The sequence below is a fragment of the Corylus avellana genome, chromosome 9 (assembly GCF_965113065.1).
Source record: "Corylus avellana chromosome 9, dhCorAvel1.hap1.2, whole genome shotgun sequence".
NCBI classification, from domain to species: Eukaryota; Viridiplantae; Streptophyta; class Magnoliopsida; order Fagales; family Betulaceae; genus Corylus; species Corylus avellana.
The window spans coordinates 19,328,165-19,346,872 of NC_142498.1; the positions used below are offsets into that span (position 1 = coordinate 19,328,165).

Consider the following 18,708-nt stretch of genomic DNA (forward strand, 5'->3'; position numbering starts at 1 on the left):
TTGTAATTATAATATCAAATTGTAATGTCAGTATCCCAAAAAATTTCACCTTTTTATTTCCACCCTTTTTTTTTTATTTAAATGCAAGGTGCTCGTGTTTAAAAAAAAAAAAAAAAAACACTCAAAATGTGTCTCAAGACCATGTGGACGAATATATATTGTTAAGAATAAATTCACACTACAAGCCCATCAAATTATGGGTCCAATGGCCAATGATAGGCCCATGAAGATATTAATTAAATAACAAGGGCTATTTAATTAATTAATAATCTTATATTCCAATTAGGATAATATTTGAATAAATGCGTCCTACTTATCTCTACAAGATGACTATTCAAGATTATCTCTACATAATATTTGTTGAAAGTTTTTCTCTACATAATAGTTGTTAAGTTCTATCTCAACTATGGACTCCCAATACAACTCAAATAAGAAGAAATAGTTCAAGCCTACTTCTACAACCTAAGCCTATAAATAAGCCCATATACAAGATACTAAAGGATGATGAAATATCCTCACACATTTGGAATAATCTACTATTTTCTCATATTCTCTCTCAGAGCTCAATTAGTGTATTGAATTATTGTGCGCCGAAGCACACTATTTCTCATAGAAACTTTCTGACTTTGGTATCGGAGTGCCCCCGTGGACCCTTTTGACAATATTGTTTTTTTGTAGTGATTTAGAGTGCACAACGACGATGTATTGAAGACCCCGAAGAAAGCACATTCACCATGTTGAAAATTGTTCTAATATATATATATATATATGCTTTTGTTTTTAAACATGGGCTATTTGGGCATTTTAACAAAAAAATCTTGAAATACCAACATTGCAAAAATTAAAAATTTGAACAAGTGTTGATACTTCAAAGAGTGTAACAGTGTAATTTATTAATTCATCAAGCTCATCGTGTGAGGTAGAAAGTTGGAGCATTATCTATTGAAATATTTTATTATCCACTTGCATTCTTACTTTTCATTCATGATTCAACTTTTATTTATTCAAATCTAAATGAAATTGTTGACCAAGAACAGTGATGACCCCAGCTACGCTTACAAATCAAGAGCTAACCGTCATTTGATCTTAATTATCTTAAAGCCTAGGCCTATATCTTGATTATCAAGTTACCAAAAAAAAAAAAAAACTACTAAGCTAGCAACATTTTTTTAATATTAAATATGCATCCTCAATAATGAGTGTAAGTAAACCAAAATTGGACCATAAATAAAAAGATACAATTCTTTACACTGGTAGTTCAGGCTTCATGCCACTGGCAACTACTTCTCTTATAGGCTGGTTTTGCCATTTCTACTCAATAATGAATGTTTTTTCATGGGTATGAATACAACTCAAATGGTTAGTTTGGTTGGCGATCTAACTCAAATTTGTTTATGAAAGTTGGTCTACATTTATGGTTTTTTATGAGAGGATCATGGTACGGTAAAATAACCGGACATGTGAGATTTTAAACCGACTTTATTTGTTCGGGCTATCTAAACATCTGTTTGCAACAGGTGAGATTCGTCTATTCTTTCACATGGAGTTGATAAAAATAAGCAGCGAGAAAAGTATTAAAGCGCTCCGAAATTTGGAAGGACAATTTGAATGATATTTTTCTTAAACTAGGGTGGAAATTTCATAATTTGGATTCATTCAAAGATGCCATATTGCGAATGCCTCAAAAGTTTCTTGCCCTCCTCTTCTTTTCAGGAGGACAAGGATTTGAAGTTCCTTTTCCTTTCCGTGGTAGAGGGGGTGTGCGTGTGCACACATTCGTGACGACAAAAGTGGCATTGAGGGCCCTTGCAGTGTCCAAGACTCGATAAATACAAGATATGATATCCTGCATTATTAACCACCTTCATATCAATCATTAAAGAAAAAGAAAAAGAAAAAATCCTAACAATTTTGGAAGGATACCACAAATTTTGGATAGAATTCACCCGTAAAACATATATCAGTAATAGTACTGCTCGTCTGTAAGCCAAGTGTTTGTAAATACAGAGAGAGAGAGAGAGAGAGGAGAGGGAAAGAGCTGAAAAATAGGATGAACAAGCTTGAAGATAAGCAACTTCAAGTTAATCATGTAAGGAAAAAATACAAATGGGTGTAAACGGTTTTTGTGTTTAAAGCCAACGAAGATCTACAAACTCTAAAACGGAGAGATTCAGTGATAAACCCCCATCAAAACCCAAAGGAAAACAGAGAGTTCCCACAAATCCTCACAAGAGACGGGACAAAAATTAGGATGGACATCCATGTAAAAATTGACTACAATTACTTTGCCAAGAAAACTACAATTACAATTCAAACACATGCTTAGGAGAATTCCAACATCATTCCCTGTATTTTAATATACAATGCTCTCTTGCGGATTGGAACAATCAGCAACTGGTTTCCCAAATAACATAAAACAATCCGAACGAAGATTCTGGGGATTATTGGGAAATTTCAGTGAACACTGCCTGCTTATGGACAATGGATTTATAACCATGCAACAAGCAATATCCATCCACAGTTTATGTTGCTTCTTGAATAATTGTAACTAATTGATAGAATCTAACTTCTCAGTATACACAAAAGAGGAAAGGGTACCTCAGAAACCCAATATGAATCTCCGTTCCAAATTCTGCTGCATGATCCCACAAGTTCTTTGGTTCCTTGGTCCCTCAGGCCAAAGGGGAAAAAAATTGAGACGTATATCAACAACTTCTAATTATGCTTTCATTGTATCGTTCTTGTAAGCTTACACTTGGAAATGAAGAGTGTGGCTGTGTAATTTAGACTACACAATTTCAAAAGCTCAGCCGACCGTTGCTTCATAATCGGATCGCATCCACTCTGAATTACAAGAAGCAGCTTGGCCGCTAAACCTGCCTCCACAGCAAGTGAAGCGCATTCTTCTGGGGCAAGCTTGCAAACAGCCCACAAGATTGACAGTGCAAACTGCGTGCAGCTCTCAGAAACCTTCATCATTAACCTCACCACATTGGGTATGGAATTCGGGCAATCCTTCAAAGCCAATTTTCCTTCTGGAAGAGTGGACAACACCTCAAGGACATAGAGAGCTATTTCCAAACACTCATTATTCAAACTGGGTAGGATCTCAACCAATTGGGGAACTGCCCCAATGCTCACAACAGAGCTCCTGACTGGTTCATGGGAACAGACCGTCTTGAGCAAACTGAGACCGGCCAAGACCCCATTTGGATGTCTTTTATCCTTTACCAACCTCAACAATCCAACCAAAAGACTCAAGCTTGAGACAATCTCAGATGCAAAATCCTTCCCAACTATCAACATTTCGATCAATTTCGTGCAATTGATCTTCGTCTCAATGGATCCCTCATTCAACATGTCCACCATTAATGAAATCTTCGCGGGTTGCATCAAATCGGCCTTTGACTCCAAATCGAGATCTAAATTCACAAGAATCCCAATTGTCTCCGACCCAACTGCGTGCGAAGTGAAACGACCCAACAGAGAAGAAAGCAAAGGTACACCGTTATTGTCAGCTACTGTCTTCTTCGCCGAAGTATGAGCAACCACGACCTGCCTCAGGTCTTTGAGAGCTTGAACTCTAGCTTGACCCTTAACTTTCTTCAGCGTCTCCAAAAGCTCCAAGGCCCTTCCTTGCACATCCTCCGACTTCTTCTTCATCGCCAAGTACTTCTGCGAGAACCAACTGTAAATCAGCTGGTGCAGGGTCTTATTCGGCGTGACCGAGTCGTCCCAGAGCTCCTGCATCGTAGTGGGGCAAGTGAAGTGGCCCAAAGAGAACCATTTGCGAATGTTGGATCTCTCATAGGTCTGGCCCGTGCAAAGAGTCACGGGGTCTTGCATCGGCTCCAATGAGATCGGGCAGATAAACACCGAGGGAACATCTATGGGTTCCAGCTCGGCCACCATCTTCTTCAAATCCAATTTCTCGGCGACACCTCCGCCGAAGAACGCGCCACCGTCGCCTCCCAGAATACCATCTTTCACAGCGGTTTCCAGATCCAATACTTGCCCACCACCACCCACGTCGAGCTTCACATCCCCCCCATCTCTTCTCCGAATAGACGGCTGGTACATCGGCATTCTGTCGAACACCCTCTTCGCAAAATGCTCAAAGAAAATTTGACACAGATTAATGATTAGAAAGAGCGAGAGAGAAAGAGAGCCTTAAAATTGCAAGAGACCCATCACATCCAGAGGACAAGAAACGTGTGGGGAAGAGAAAGGAGGAGAGTGGTGTTTTCTCTCTTTCTCTCACTCACTCTTTACTTTGTCTCCCTTCCACTCTCTTTCGCTATCTCTCTCATTGACAATCCACAAGCAACAATGCCCGTCAAAGGGGACATCTTTTCTCGACCCTAGGCTTTATTTCTCTTTTCTCTTTATTTGATCTCTCTCTCTCTTTCTCTGGTCAAAAGGTTCACATTCTTCTTCACTACCATCATCGTCATCATCAACAAGGAAATGATGGATTTGCAATCTTCTTCCCTAATACCGAAGCTCACTTCCTCTTCAAGCTCAAACAAAAGTGTGAAATCATCAGCCCCAGATCAGTGAAAAAGACGCTATCAAAAGTGATGGAAAAAGCACTACACAACCCACTCATTCATGAACAGTATCCCACACCTCAGCTTACCAAAATTATACAAAACAAAACCTAAATCAGAAATTGGCAAAACACTATTTGGAACATCATGGACATGAAACAATGGGAAAATTCATAACCATACCAATCTCAAACAGCAAGAAAGAGAGACAAAGAGTAAAGCATGAGGAAAAGCTAATCTTCTGCAGTCTCCTCCACTCCTTGGCCTTCTTTTGGAGCAGGTAATGAGAGCCCCATAAAATGCCCTTTTCCTTTCTTTCTTTCTTTTTTTTTTTTCCTTCTTTTTCTCTTTTACTACTATGATTTTCTTGGGGGAAGTAAAGAATTTTACCGGCAGTGACCGATTCTAGCCGGTGGTCCAAGTCTTGGGCACAGTGCACCACACGTGCACTCGTATCCTCAACTCAGTCACTGCAGTATCCGGTCTTCTGTTTTAGGACGTTATTTATTTATTTTCTTAAAAGTTTATAAAAAATTTAGTGGGTTAAATTAAATCTCATGACAATTTTATATTTTATTAATTTCTCTGAGAATCGTAGCCCCTCGGGAGGGATAATCTAGAGGAGCCGGAGACGCAACCTGAGCAGAGCAGAGCAGAGGTGGTCAAAAAGAGAAATTGATGTTCCCCACATTCAAAGTAATTGCAGGGTACAAGGCATGTATTCGACGTGCCAACTCACCCACATGACTTGGTTATGGGTTCGTATACTTGTTGCAGAGAAATTATCCTCTGTTACTTTTTTTTTCATTTATTTTATTTTATAAGAATAATGTTAAAAAATAATAATAAAAATCAGTTTATTATTATTATTGTTTTTATTTTTATTCTTTTGACAGTAACTAATTTACTGTCGAATTATTAAATTATATAAAAATTATATATCATTCTACTAAAATTAGGGTTGTTAAGGTAAAACCTTTAACGCGAGAAGAGTTTTTTTTTTTTTTTTTTGATCTATCGAGAACAAATTTTCAAAATGTCTTTAAAATGTCATAATATTGCGTTCAAAATTTTGTTTAAGGTATAGAACTTTTTGAGATATACATGTAAAAATAAAAAAACAATATTTTGTGTGAGAATAAAAAGAAAAGATAAATGCTACATATACATCTAATTGCTTACTTCTAAGTACTTACTCTTTTATTTGACAGTAAAAATTATAATTAATTTTTAGACTGATTAATCTGTATATGATATTTCGATCATAATTTTTATTGTCACGTCAAAAAATAAGTACTTAAAAGTATTTTTAAGTACTTACTCTCTTATGATTTCTAAGATACACTGACACCGGGAAAAGAAATGGAATGTTTCAAACGTATTTGAGGGGGGCTTTATTTACAAAATATGCTTATAGAAGGCAATACATTATTATGGTCTTCTAAATTATTCTACGAAATTATTTGGGGCAACTACTTTTATTATAATTCTCTTCTAAATTCTTAATGAGTTTAATGTGAACTTTACCTGGTAAGTACACATATTTAGTGTTATATAAATTGTAGTAATAAACTTGTATGAGACGTGCCAAATCATAACTTATTTCAAAAAATTAAATTGATAAAAAATGATAAATTTAATTATTTAATTAATATTTGAGAAGTCTCTTTCACGTTTGAGATAAGAAGAACACATATACTATTTTAATTGAAATGAGAGATAAAAGATAAATAAAGTTTAAAATCAAAACCTTTATATTAATATGATGTCAAATCATTGTTTATTCTAAAAATTTAAGGTAATAATAAATTAAATTATTAAATTAATTAATAATTAAAAAGAAAACAATTGGTCCAAGATCATACCCCCTGTCACTGCCTTTATAATACGAAAAAAAAAAAAAAAAACTTACTTTTATAGCACTATAAAAAGCAAGTGTTAATTTGATTGAACAAATGCTAGTCAATACACGATAAGGGAAGGGAATGGGAAGGGACGCCAGATCAAAAGTGCGACGACGCACGGTTCCCACTACCACGTGTAACTGTCGTAATTGCCGAAAAAGCAAGCAATTGCAGCATCAAAAAATGGTCAAACCGGAGACCGGAAAGGCAATCGAGGCGTACATATATGTATATGCTAATGCTACTCTAAAACGGACCTCCCCCCAAGACCGGTCAAACAATTAGCTGGCACTTTATGAAAGGCACGCTCTGCATGGACCCCACCCCACGGGTTTCCTGTCTCATCCACTTTTTTTTTCTTTTCTTTTTTTCTTTTTTGAAAAAAAAAAAACAATATTCTTCTCCTCTGGTTTTCGAAATTATTTTCCAATTTCACGAGAAAAAAAAAAAAAAAAAAACTTTTCCGATTTTGAAGAGCTCAGACCTGTGGTGAAAATTTAAAATCGCAAACCCCTTTTAAAAGTTATTATTAAAAATTGCTAATCAGTTAGTGGTTATTGGGTTTTTGAAAACCGCTAATCACTTTTTTTAAATATATATATAGTTTTATTATACATATATATATATATATATATATATATATCTTTCATACAATATATTTATTTGTATATTTCATATTATATATATAGTTTTATTATATATATTTATTTGTATGTTGTGTATATAACTATAAGTGAAGTGATGATTTACAAAAATTGTTGTAATTTTATTTGTATTATATGTTGTATAGATTTGTAGAAGGTGACTAGCAAGGATTTTGGTATATAGCAATTTTTAATTCTAAAATGGCCATAAAAAGGAAAAGAAAAAGGTTTAAAGTGAGCCTCAAAATCGGCCCAAAACCAGTCCAAAACCGGCCCAAAAAAAGCGGTTAGTAAAAAAAGTTTATTCGGATGAGGTTAATCGCTAACCGGATAGTTAACTGCCTAGCGGTTATCGGAGATGGTTGCGGTTAGCGGTTTTAGTCACTAACCGCTGCTTTTTCACCCATATTCAAACCTTAGGAAACATTTTTTTAAGCACTAATTTGAATTGATTTAAAAAAAAAGAGACGAATTAATAGTGTAAATATTGAGTTTAATGATATTCTATGCTAGAAAATGTCGCATATTTTGTTTTCACATCTGTGAATACCATGAGGCATTATTATTATAACTTGATATTAAGTTGGCACCGAAAATAATAAACTATAAACTGTAAAGGTAATACTAGAGCAGCAACTGAAATCATAATTGCATTTATTTATATAATTTGTACAACTCCCTTTCACATGTACAACTTATTGTTGAGACCTTCTATAAACTATACATAATCACGTATGTGTCATTATCCAAAACTCAAACATGATCATTCCTCAGTCAAATGTCCCGTCTGGGTCAACAAAATTCTCCCAACTCTCGCATTTCTGAACTTTATAAATGTATATTTTAATAATTTATAAGTGGAATTGTGAATTTACAATTTAGTAAGTAAATACAATAAACCATGTTGTGTGTGTGTGACATGAGCCGTTTTTGTACTAAAATTTTCTCTCTTTTGTTTGACAAAATTGGTTTTGAAAATTCAATGCAATAATGACATTTTTGTAAAGTCGTATAAAAATCGCTTTTCCTAATAACATTTTTTTATTTAGGGCCTCTTTTGGTGTGTGTTTGATACTTAAAAAGCCTGTTTGAAGAAAAAAGTATCCATTTAATAAAAAATTAAAAACGTTTTTAAATGTTCAAAAATGATCAAAACGCATACCAAAGGCCATGAGATTGAACTTTGATTCTGTCAAATCACCCCATATTTAAATTAAATATTCCACGTGTTGGGCCTTACCTATTAAAAAGGAGTTTGAGCCCACATGTAAGGGAGAATGTTAAAGTATTGATTAAGTGATTAAATTTACCTATTCCTATCAGCTTAAGCTTGTGAGATAACTGGTAATTTAATAATTTTAAGTATTCAATCACTAGTTTTAAATAAAGACTAATGTCAGAAACTACATTTTTATCTTACAATGGTAACGTCACAACCCCAAGTCCCAACCAACCATTGGATCAATCCTTGTAAAAAAATAAAAAAAATAAAAGTTGGTCGAAAATGATACATGAACATTAGAGGGTAATTGTGAGATAAAAATGTTACTCCTAACATTACTCTTTGGACAAATAAATCAGTTCGTGTACTAAACGGGGAGAGATGATTCATTTTATGATCAATATTTTCTTTTGTTATTAATTTACAAATTTTAAATGACATGAAATATGTAATCTCATCTTAATCAATATGATAAGACAACTAACAAAAGCTTGCCCAAATTGATTTTTCACATAATTTACAGACATTGACTCGTCAATGCACAAGCCATTAGATCAGATCGATTTGAGTTTATTTATAAAAATGTTAGATTTTACGTTGAGTTCGAGCACCTTAACTTATCCCACCACGTATCATGTGCAAAGCCTGAAGCAATAAGCTAGCTGTTGAAGGACAGCGTGATCCCTCACGCTGCCATATTTATTATATTTCTTTTACCAACAATCGAACTCTCTAGAAATCTTGGCCCATTACTTGATTTTCTGGTGTCAATTAAAAAATATATATATAAATAAAAGATTTAGAAAATGGAAGATCCGGTTTAACTTTTCCTGCTCCATAATTGATAGGGCACGTAAAGAAGAATCATTTCTTGCCCCACCATTACTGAAGTATGTTCTCATGAATGACGAGCTCAATTTCATATTTTTGTATATACTTGTGGCTCTGAAAATCTAGCACTTAGGTTGTTTACTTTTGCGGAGATTTGGTTCTACAAGAACCAGAGAGGGAGAGAGAGAGACATAGACAGAGACAGAGAAAGATTATGTTCTGTTTTGTTTGACCGACATAAAAAACAAAGGGATGATCATGCAAAATCCACGAAAACATGAAATTATGTAAAAAATCATCATGAATAATTTATGGATTGCTATTTTTAAACTGATAAATCGGGATTGCCTGCAATCTCTCATGTGGGTCTCTCATAATTGTCTACCCAATTACAAGAATTTTTCAAGTACATATATGCCAATAAAGTCATCCTAAGAATTTGAGAGAAAATTTAACATATAAACATACCATAAAAACACTAACTTCTGGGCATTGTTGCTTAAGTACTTGAATTGAGTAATTTAGAAATCCAGACTTGACGTTTTGTTGAATTTGCAATCTTAAAACCCTCAATTTGCAATCCTAGAACCCTCACAACATATTTGAAAGTGATAAACAAGAGTTTTTGGTTTATTTGTTTCTCACGTTCATGTTGTGACTGATGAATAATCACATGGTTATTTATAGATAAACCAAAATCCTTATCCATAATCAAACTTTGCTTCCTTCCATCAAGAGATATAACATTTAGTGAAATGAAATAACCTTTCCCCTTAAGTAATTATATGTATATTTAATTACCCAAAGATTTTAGTTTAATAAAAACTCTTTTAATATAATATATAACATAGGTGACATGTGAGCCATTTTAAATCTTCTTGTAGGAGATGAGTTATAACCTTCACGGCCGGATCATTTGAAGAGAATGAAAGGAAATGATAAATTCAGTGTCACGTCGTTAATAAGATTAACTTTATATATATATATATAATAATAATCTATCTAATAGTAAATTGACAGTACCCCGTCAGCAATGAGATAATTGTGTTGTATAAATAGCACTGGAAAAGATGATCACAAAAGCAAGAATAAGCAAGTCTTAAAAAGTGTTTTTTTGTGTGTGGTGTTGTTCAATGACATGATGCATCAAAGCCCTATTTGAATCTTTACTCAACAGAATACTGTACACTTGAATTGACACCTGAAATTAATTCTATAATTTGATCAAGTGCAGCGCCATTTCTGAGTATTGATGTATGAGAAACCCCAGGAATTCTGATCACCTTAACGGGTTGATTTATCTTGTCCGACCAGAGTGATTCAAGTGCTAACAAGCTCACCATGTTCACTGTCCCGTCTCCATCCCCATAAACAACCTCCGGTTGCTCATCGAAACCATTTTTCCCGTAGAACAAAGTCTCCGGCGTCCTTACACCACTCCCGATTATACACGTGATGGGCACCCCAGGAGCTGCATATCTTTCTGTCAAAGGCAAAATGCGAGACTTGTAAGGATGTACTCCTTCTGGGAATCCTATGTCATTGAGAAACTGGGCGATGTCATGGGCTGAATAGGTCACATTTGGAGTAATCACAAGTGGTTTTTGGCGACCAAATAGTTTGGGATTAGGCATGAGCCATAGGTTGCTTTCTGAGCTCCTCTGCTCCTCTCTTACCTGTTACAAAAATTGTCTCCCATTTATACAATAAGTTTTGTAAAAGGAACTAATAATTTTGTCCTTAAGATACAATACAGCCCGAATAGTAGCGTGCATATTGCAAACTCTTAACACTCTTATGAGCATGTTTTTGGAAGGTGATGTGCACTATTCACACGTCACCTTCCCAAAGGAGACGTGTGAGAAAAAATGTCGCATTGTTCAAACGTTTCTAATTTTGAATTCAATTGCTATGTTTAAAGTTATTTTTAAAATGTCACTATTCGAACGTCACTAATTCAATAATGACATTTTTTTGGGCCAAAAACGTCACATTCCATGTGTCACTAAATTAGCAAATTTTTTGTAGTGGCAAGAAAATGTTTAACATCAGTTTATTATTTTTAAGCCTACACGTGAGAGGAGTGTTAAATTAATAATTAAGTGATTAAATTTATCTCTTCCTATTAGTTTAAATTTTTAGAACAACTGGTGATTTAACATGGTATCAGAGCCAAAGGCCATAAGTTCGAACCTTTGACTCCATTAATTCACCTTCAATTTAAATTAAATATTCTACGTACACGCGAGTGATTTAACATGTTAAAATCTGATAGATGAAAACTCGTGCATCACAATGTGTGAGCAGCCAGTGCTACTTATTGGATGACACCACTAGCATGCATCTACCCAAAAATCAATATAGGCTTTGTGAAAGGCAATTCCTTATAAAGCACAAAAACTTTAATTTTCATAAAATAATTTGAAGGGTACCTGCAAGGGTTCTACAAGAGGCACTCCAAGTGAATACCCAGAAGCAAAGGTGAGCATCTCCTGCGTAGTGCCACCCCATGGGGCAGAGAGGGCAACGAAGTGTTTGATGAATTTCTGGCGCCAGGAGGGCGGGTTTCGGCTGAGAAGTTGGAGGACAAAGAGGCCTCCTAAGCTGTGGGAGAGAAGTATCACTGGCTTCCCTCCATTAGAAGAGCTTGCATTCTCTATCAATTCCTTTAGGTCTTGCAGGAACTTGGAACCCACATGGGATGGGTGGCCTTCCGCTGCTAAACCATATCTGAAATCGTATGGAGCTCCAAACAGGGTTTTCCCATTCACATATCCAATTTGTTCCAGAGATTCCACCAGCGGTGCCATGTATGCTGTAATGTGCCTGTAAATGTGATTGACTAATTACTGTTTGTTTAAAACTGAGCTGCCACACAAATTGCTTAACTATTTAGTCATTTAATTCTAGATGATTACTTTCTTAACTAGGAATTTGTCTATCAAATAGCAACACTATGCACTTATTTATGTAATATATATATATATGTAATTTATAAGAATTACACGTATCACTCATAAATTTGGCGCATTTATTCGAAATTAACCCATTTATTAATCACATCTAATCGAGTAAACCCAATTTAATTTAAATTTTGATAAAAATCCACCAATAACAAGTTTGATCAAAATTAAAAATGTAAAGAAAGATGGGACAGAACAAGAGCTTACTTGAGATGAGGGTCCAGGTAGAGAAGGGACTGGGTGGAACCAAAGTGAGGGGCCCTGGTTTCAACCCCAGGAGCATTGCGGTAATCGTCCAACTCAGGATCATAATAAAGCATCATGCGCTCAGCAAAGCACTTGGTGAAGGGAGCCAAGAGGACGCTGGGGTCGAACCATAGCCTGAACCAACCCTCCTTGTTCTTCACAACCGGGTTCCACCTGTTGCAGTACAAGCTCGAGGGTTTGTAGCCAGCGGTTAGCCGGGCTTCTAGCTGGTTCCCACCATTCCCAGGTATTAGGATCAAAGGGTGGAAGCTGCTGCCTGCTTGACACGTGTACAACATCACAGCCACTGAGATCAGCGCCAATTTGGTGCCCATCAACATATCCGGCCAGCCCCGCTAGTGCAAGCGGCCAAGCTAGCTCCTCTTTCGCGTTGAGGAAGAGAGAGTTTTGGATTTGCTTTGTTGTACGTGGACTCTGGGGAGTTGTGCACATTCAAGATGCAACATGTGGTGGGGAATGGCTTTCATTTAGTGCAGAGAAACGTCGTCGTTTTCATTCGCAGAAATCTATTGTAGTCGGGTTTTTTAAGTCGACTAAGGTTTTTGCTGGAATAATGGGCCGAAACAATTTGGAGGATAGAAACGAGTGGGCCATGGTCAACTGCTAAGCCCATAAAGCAAGTGTTTGTAAGTACTCTGAGGACAAGGTCCATTGAAAGGGTTAAGGGGTGTAAATGAGCCGAGCATGAGTAAGCTTTTCTTGTTTAAACTGTTTGGGCTCGGCTAATTTAAATTTTACTCGAGTTCGAGCTCGAACTAAGCTCAAGAGCAAGTCAAAAAAATTGAGCCCGAGCTCGAGCTAATAATAAGTCGAGCAGAGCTAACTCGAGTATGAGTCAATACAACAAGACATTTGGTTTCAAAGAGAGGATATGCATTATTTTATAATAAAAGGATGCTATTAAAAAAAAAAAAAAATCAAATTTTAATATTAATATGAACAACTATGTGAATAACTACCAATTTGAATTTTATACGAGCTGCTTGCGAGCTTAATCGAGTCGAGCCGAGCTTGCTTCGTTTAATATTCGAGCTAGTATTTATGTTCACGAAACGTTTCATTTAATAATCGAGTCGAGTATGAGCCGATTCCTAACTCGCTCGTGAGGACTTCACTTCGCTCACTTAACACCCCTAGGTGGAGGAATGTTTAGGATGGATTTAAGGTGATAATATATGTTTAATGCTCCAGTTAAAATATATTTTAAATTAATTAGGATTATGTTATTTAATATTAGGATTAAGTTAATTTTATCACTATTTAAAACTTTTAAAATATTAGTAATTTAGGTGTTCTCCTATTTGAAGCGAGGGATTATTATACTTGAATCATTTTCCAATTTACTATTCCACCATGCAATCATCTTTCACAGTAACCCATCAACCTCACTGCAAGCCGGTCTTTCACTGTTCTAATTTTTTGACTGTCTTACAACCCATGTCCATTGCACGACCATACGAATCAACAACTCTTCTCTGTCACCTAGAAGCTACCAGTCTCCTTAAAATCTCCGCACTCCAAATTCTATGATCAATGATGGTTACTCAGAGAGTCAGAGATAATGAATGTAGATAGAAGAGCCTTATTTTGTTAGATTAATATTATTTAATAGACGATTATCATACAACTGTTATAATATAATAATAAAAATCAGTATGCATTATTTTAATTGTATAGTTGTTTTTAAAACCAATGTACAATCTTTCGTCTGAGTCAAGAAATGAGGAGTTTTAAGTATAGTGAAATAATTAGACATTTTAAAATAAGTGAAGTGTCTTTTAGAGACAAATAAGGTATAAATTATAATTAAAGTAAATGGGTGGTTATCAAGTAACCACTCCTGCCCACTTTTTGATAATCCTTAAAAAATTATCTCAATATACGACTCCAAGTCTCCAATTAACCAATGTCAACACTCCACGGGTCAATTTAATTTTCATCCACAGGGGAAGATAGAGCTCATCTTCCATCAACTTTGAAATTTCAATGGCAGTGGACAATTAGAGCAGTTTAGGGCATAGTCGCATGCGATTGAAAGCCATGCAGAAACTGTAGCGAAGGGAACCAATGAAAACACCCAAAATTTCGTTGACTAACAACTACTACAAACTATCAAAAGATTTGTATTCACTTTGGGTTACTGTGATTAGGTGTGAACCCAACGAAAACCAGTGATACAGACAATCAAAAGGTTGTCTTAGAGGCCATGTCTTATGCACGATCACACCTAATCACAATGACCCATCAAAATTTCGTTGACTAACTAATTACCAAAAATAAGAAAAAAAGAAAAGGCAATAAATGTCATATGACTATAAGTCTATATGAGTAGCTTAATCGACACTAATTCGAATTTTCTTCCTTCTTTTTGTGTAGACATTAAATAAAAAAAAAAAGCTTAATCAACTAAAAATTACGCCACATAAAATTGAAGTCATTGATCCTTCTTTGGGTTGGTCACATCATTAAAAAGAAAGAAAGAAATAAAGTAATACATGTCGTTTAAGTTATACCTTTAAGATTATCATTTGCAATGTCATCCATTCGTTATATTTTTTTGTTAAATTTTATCAATTTTTTTTTTTTAAATACTCTTATTGTTTTTTTAATAAAAAAATCTCAAAATTCATATGTGAGTATTTTTGCAAATTTTGTTAAATTCTAACTAATGCTTGAATTTTTGCAATATTTATTATTATTATTTTTTTCAAAAAAAGAAACAAGAATTTTGGTAATTTTGACACCTCTCTGTTATGATTTAACCAAAAAAAAAAAAAAAAAAAAAACTTAACGAATTGGTGACATTATAAAAAATTGAAAGTTCAATACGTTAAATTATGAGTTTTTAAACTCTAAGAAAGTAATTAGAAAAGTGATGAAAATTTTGAGAATAAAGTTAAGTTTCTTTGTCTTTTTTAATATTTTCCGTTACAAAAGGTGAATTATTGAAAGATCAATTTTTGAAGGCTACAAGGCATGCAGGGAGCAGGAATGTGCACGGGAAGCTTCAACAACCACTGACTACCGGATGGTCTAAGCCTCCTATCGGTAGCATAAAGTATAAAGCTAAACTGGGATGCCTCGATAGATAAGAATCGGAATAGGATGGGAGTGGGTGATAGGTTCGGGATGTTGGATTGATGGATTGTGGATGATAATTGAAATGGAATGGGAAATGTTATTGATAATTCTCCACTTGAAGTAGGAGGCACCGATTACATATACGTGTTTGATAAAATACTTCAATGACTCTCTCTTCCCTACTACATTCCAATAAATAGCCAACTCCTACTCATTATAACTACTATTTAAAATAAAGATAACTAATCTTATCTCCACAAGAGATATCTGCTAATAACTTAAATGATACTGACGAACAAATAAGATAACAAGATAAGATAATAAGATAACCTATATAAGATAACAACTCCTAGATAAATGAGGTAACCCTTATCTCTTATTCTTCTTCCTCTGATAGGATTACCCTCGGTACTTTGAATTAGGATTCCTAGTGATCACACGGGTAGATTCCCTATCAATTGCCCCTCCTTGGACACGATCCTTGTCCTCAAGTTTGTGGTTCGGAAACTGCTGCCAGAGGCAATCAACATCTGCCCAAGTGGCATCTTCGAGTTCTTCTCCAACCATTGGCTCGGCCCAAAAAATGAGCAATTGTTTTGCAGCACATCGATGGCTTGGGGTGAATCGTTCATTGCAGTTGAAACATAGCCCTTGTTCTCGCCTTCGTTGCATTTCCTCCCATGAGAGCTTCTTCACTTGAGTTGGGGAACCATTGGGTTGAAGGGTGGATTTCAGTGGATCGGTTGGCGGTGGAGTCGTTGTTGTGCGTTGCAGCTCATCCTCCCTCATGCGTGCAAATTCCACAGCCTCTCTCAATGTCCGAGGTTTGAACTTCCTCACATCCGTGGAGATGTCTGCCCTTAAACCTCCCAAAAAGGTGCCGATCAAGGCCTTCTGCGGCCATCCAACCACCCGATTAACGAGTCTCTCAAACTCCTTCAAATAATCCCTCAAGGTGCCCCGTTGTTGCACGCGTGAAAGGGATTCATCGTAATCTTCAAATTCTGTTGGGCCAAACCGAGCCAACAACTCCTTCTCAAAGATGATCCAGGTAACAACTCCATTGTCGATGTGGTAACCCTTTTTCAGCCATAGCACATACGTGGAAGTCATAGCGCGGGACCATGAAGGGAAGGTTGTAGCAATGTTTTGTGCGAATAAGGGGTTTGTACAGGACGACTGTCTTTGGCAAAGGACCGGACCAGAACAAACCCAAAAATTCAAAAAAAAAATGTCAAAATTAACCCCAACATTTTTAATTTTTACATCATATTAACCACTTTTTATTAGTATTTAAATAAAAAAATTACTACAAAATAAATTTTTTTATTTTTTTATACAAAACATTCTTACTTTTTTCTTATATATCAATCAAGTCTACTACAGTACTGTTCCACTTTCTTTTTCCATTCTATTGCCAAACACAGCCGCTATGGCCGAAGCTCAAGCAACATGGGAAGCAGTAGAGCTAGCGAGACGGAAAATTATTTTGGAAGGGGACTCTCTAGAAATAGCACAAATGCTACAGAAGGAGGGATGTTGCTGGGCTATCTATGGGCAAGTTGTGAATGATGCCAAGGAGAGTTTATGGCAATGGCAGGGTTGGGAGGTACATCATATTAGTTGACGGGCTAATAGTGCCGTTCACCATCTAGCCAAGCTGGCTCTTCAGCAAGACGATTCTATAGAATGGCAGGATGGTTTTCCTTATCCAGTTTGTGATATTGTAACCAATATGAAGAAGATAAGTTCCTCATCATCTGAAGGTTTACTAGCAACTGCAAGCTCATCAGCCCAGCCCTTTGCAGTTTGCATGAATTCAGCACACGTCTTCGTTCCTTGACGAATAGTTTGAAGTTGTCTCTTCAAATTGAGCACATGAGACTTTGATTGGGAAGCAAATCGGCTTGCCAAGGCTGTCCAGACTTGTTTGGATGTACGAAGTCCATACATTGTGAACAAAATAGAATCTGATAAACTAATATTAATCCAACTAAGAAGGCATTGATCCTTCTTAGTCCAAATAGCATAATCTGGATTAGATACTTCCTTACCTACATCAGAGGGCATGGCCCAATACTGTCAACAATACCCATTAATTCATGAGCACGCAAAATGAACTCAAATTGAGTCAACCAATACCGGATGTAATTGTGATTGTCAAGTTTGAAGTAATTTTGAGAGGTAACATTTGGCGGAGAAAAAGTAAAAGATTGATTTGAGCTAGAAGAAGTCATGGAAGATCGAAGAGATAGCGTAGGCCTTAATGACTCTGATACCATAAAACAGAAAATATATGAAAGGAAAATAGACAATGTATCTATCCCGTAAGTATATTGAAATATATATAGACTTACACTTAAATATAGTTAACAACAAAAGATAAGATTACAAAAGAGATAAAGTTACAATTGAAGAGATAGAGATTAATCTTCTACCTTATCATCTTAATTTGAAATTCAAAGTCTTCATTATTTTCTAGGTAGCACCTGTCTTATCAACTTGATTTGAATGTCAAGTAATTGCCTTATCTTGATTCGAATGTTGAGCGGCTAGGATAGTTTTGTTAACAGTAAGAACTGATTGCTGTTTTTAGCCATTTTAATGAGAACCACTTAAAAAAAGAAAAAGAAAAAAAGAAGAGGAGTGTGCATAACTTAACCATTAGGCTCTACCTTATTTATTTATTTTCAATTTTTAACCATTAGTAATTCTGTTTGATGTGAGCTGGAGCCAATTGTGAGGTGTGCGTGACGTTCCAAGCCCATCACCACGGGCCCTATATTAGAAAATTAGTAATTATTATTGAAGAAAATCACTGTTATATTGTTTGAAACCGAGGCCTTTTTGTCAAATGTATTAATTAATTTTCCCCCAAAGAAATTTGACCACTATAACGAGTTCAAATGAGACCATCATACCCCTCCCCTTATCCTTACAAGTTTTCTTATTTAAGTTCTGTGATTAGCAGTAGGCTAGTAGCTAATCAGTCATATATTTTATTAATTTTATATATAAAAAAAAGAGATAACGAATGAAAGATGAGATACACAAAATAAAATCTGAAAAGATGTTTTGATTCTTGAAAATAGTTGTAAATTGCTATTGAGCCACACAATTTCATTTTAGTCATTCATTTTATGATAACAGATTGCTCCCCCATATGCATTATTCAAATCTTCCTATTTTCCTCCCTCTCTGTCCTACCTCTCTCGTCCTTTCTATCTATTTCTTTGAACACGTTGG

At 35.6% G+C, this 18,708-nt stretch overlaps 2 protein-coding genes across 2 annotated transcripts; both read right to left on the reverse strand.

The window, feature by feature from the left end:
- Positions 1–2,053: 2,053 nt before the first annotated feature.
- LOC132189805 (U-box domain-containing protein 30) lies at positions 2,054–4,855 on the reverse strand. Its single transcript, XM_059604600.2, has 2 exons — positions 4,734–4,855; positions 2,054–4,513 (listed from the first exon to the last, which is right to left on the reverse strand). Exon 2 carries the CDS (start codon positions 4,084–4,086, stop codon positions 2,728–2,730), a length of 1,359 nt encoding a protein of 452 aa, XP_059460583.2. The 5' UTR covers positions 4,087–4,513; positions 4,734–4,855; the 3' UTR covers positions 2,054–2,727.
- A 5,330-nt stretch (positions 4,856–10,185) lies between these two features.
- On the reverse strand, positions 10,186–12,796 carry LOC132189654 (alpha/beta-Hydrolases superfamily protein). Its single transcript, XM_059604403.2, has 3 exons — positions 12,322–12,796; positions 11,584–11,977; positions 10,186–10,827 (listed from the first exon to the last, which is right to left on the reverse strand). The coding sequence occupies exons 1-3, from the start codon at positions 12,699–12,701 to the stop codon at positions 10,318–10,320; spliced, it is 1,284 nt and encodes a 427-aa protein (XP_059460386.2). The 5' UTR covers positions 12,702–12,796; the 3' UTR covers positions 10,186–10,317.
- Positions 12,797–18,708: the final 5,912 nt, after the last annotated feature.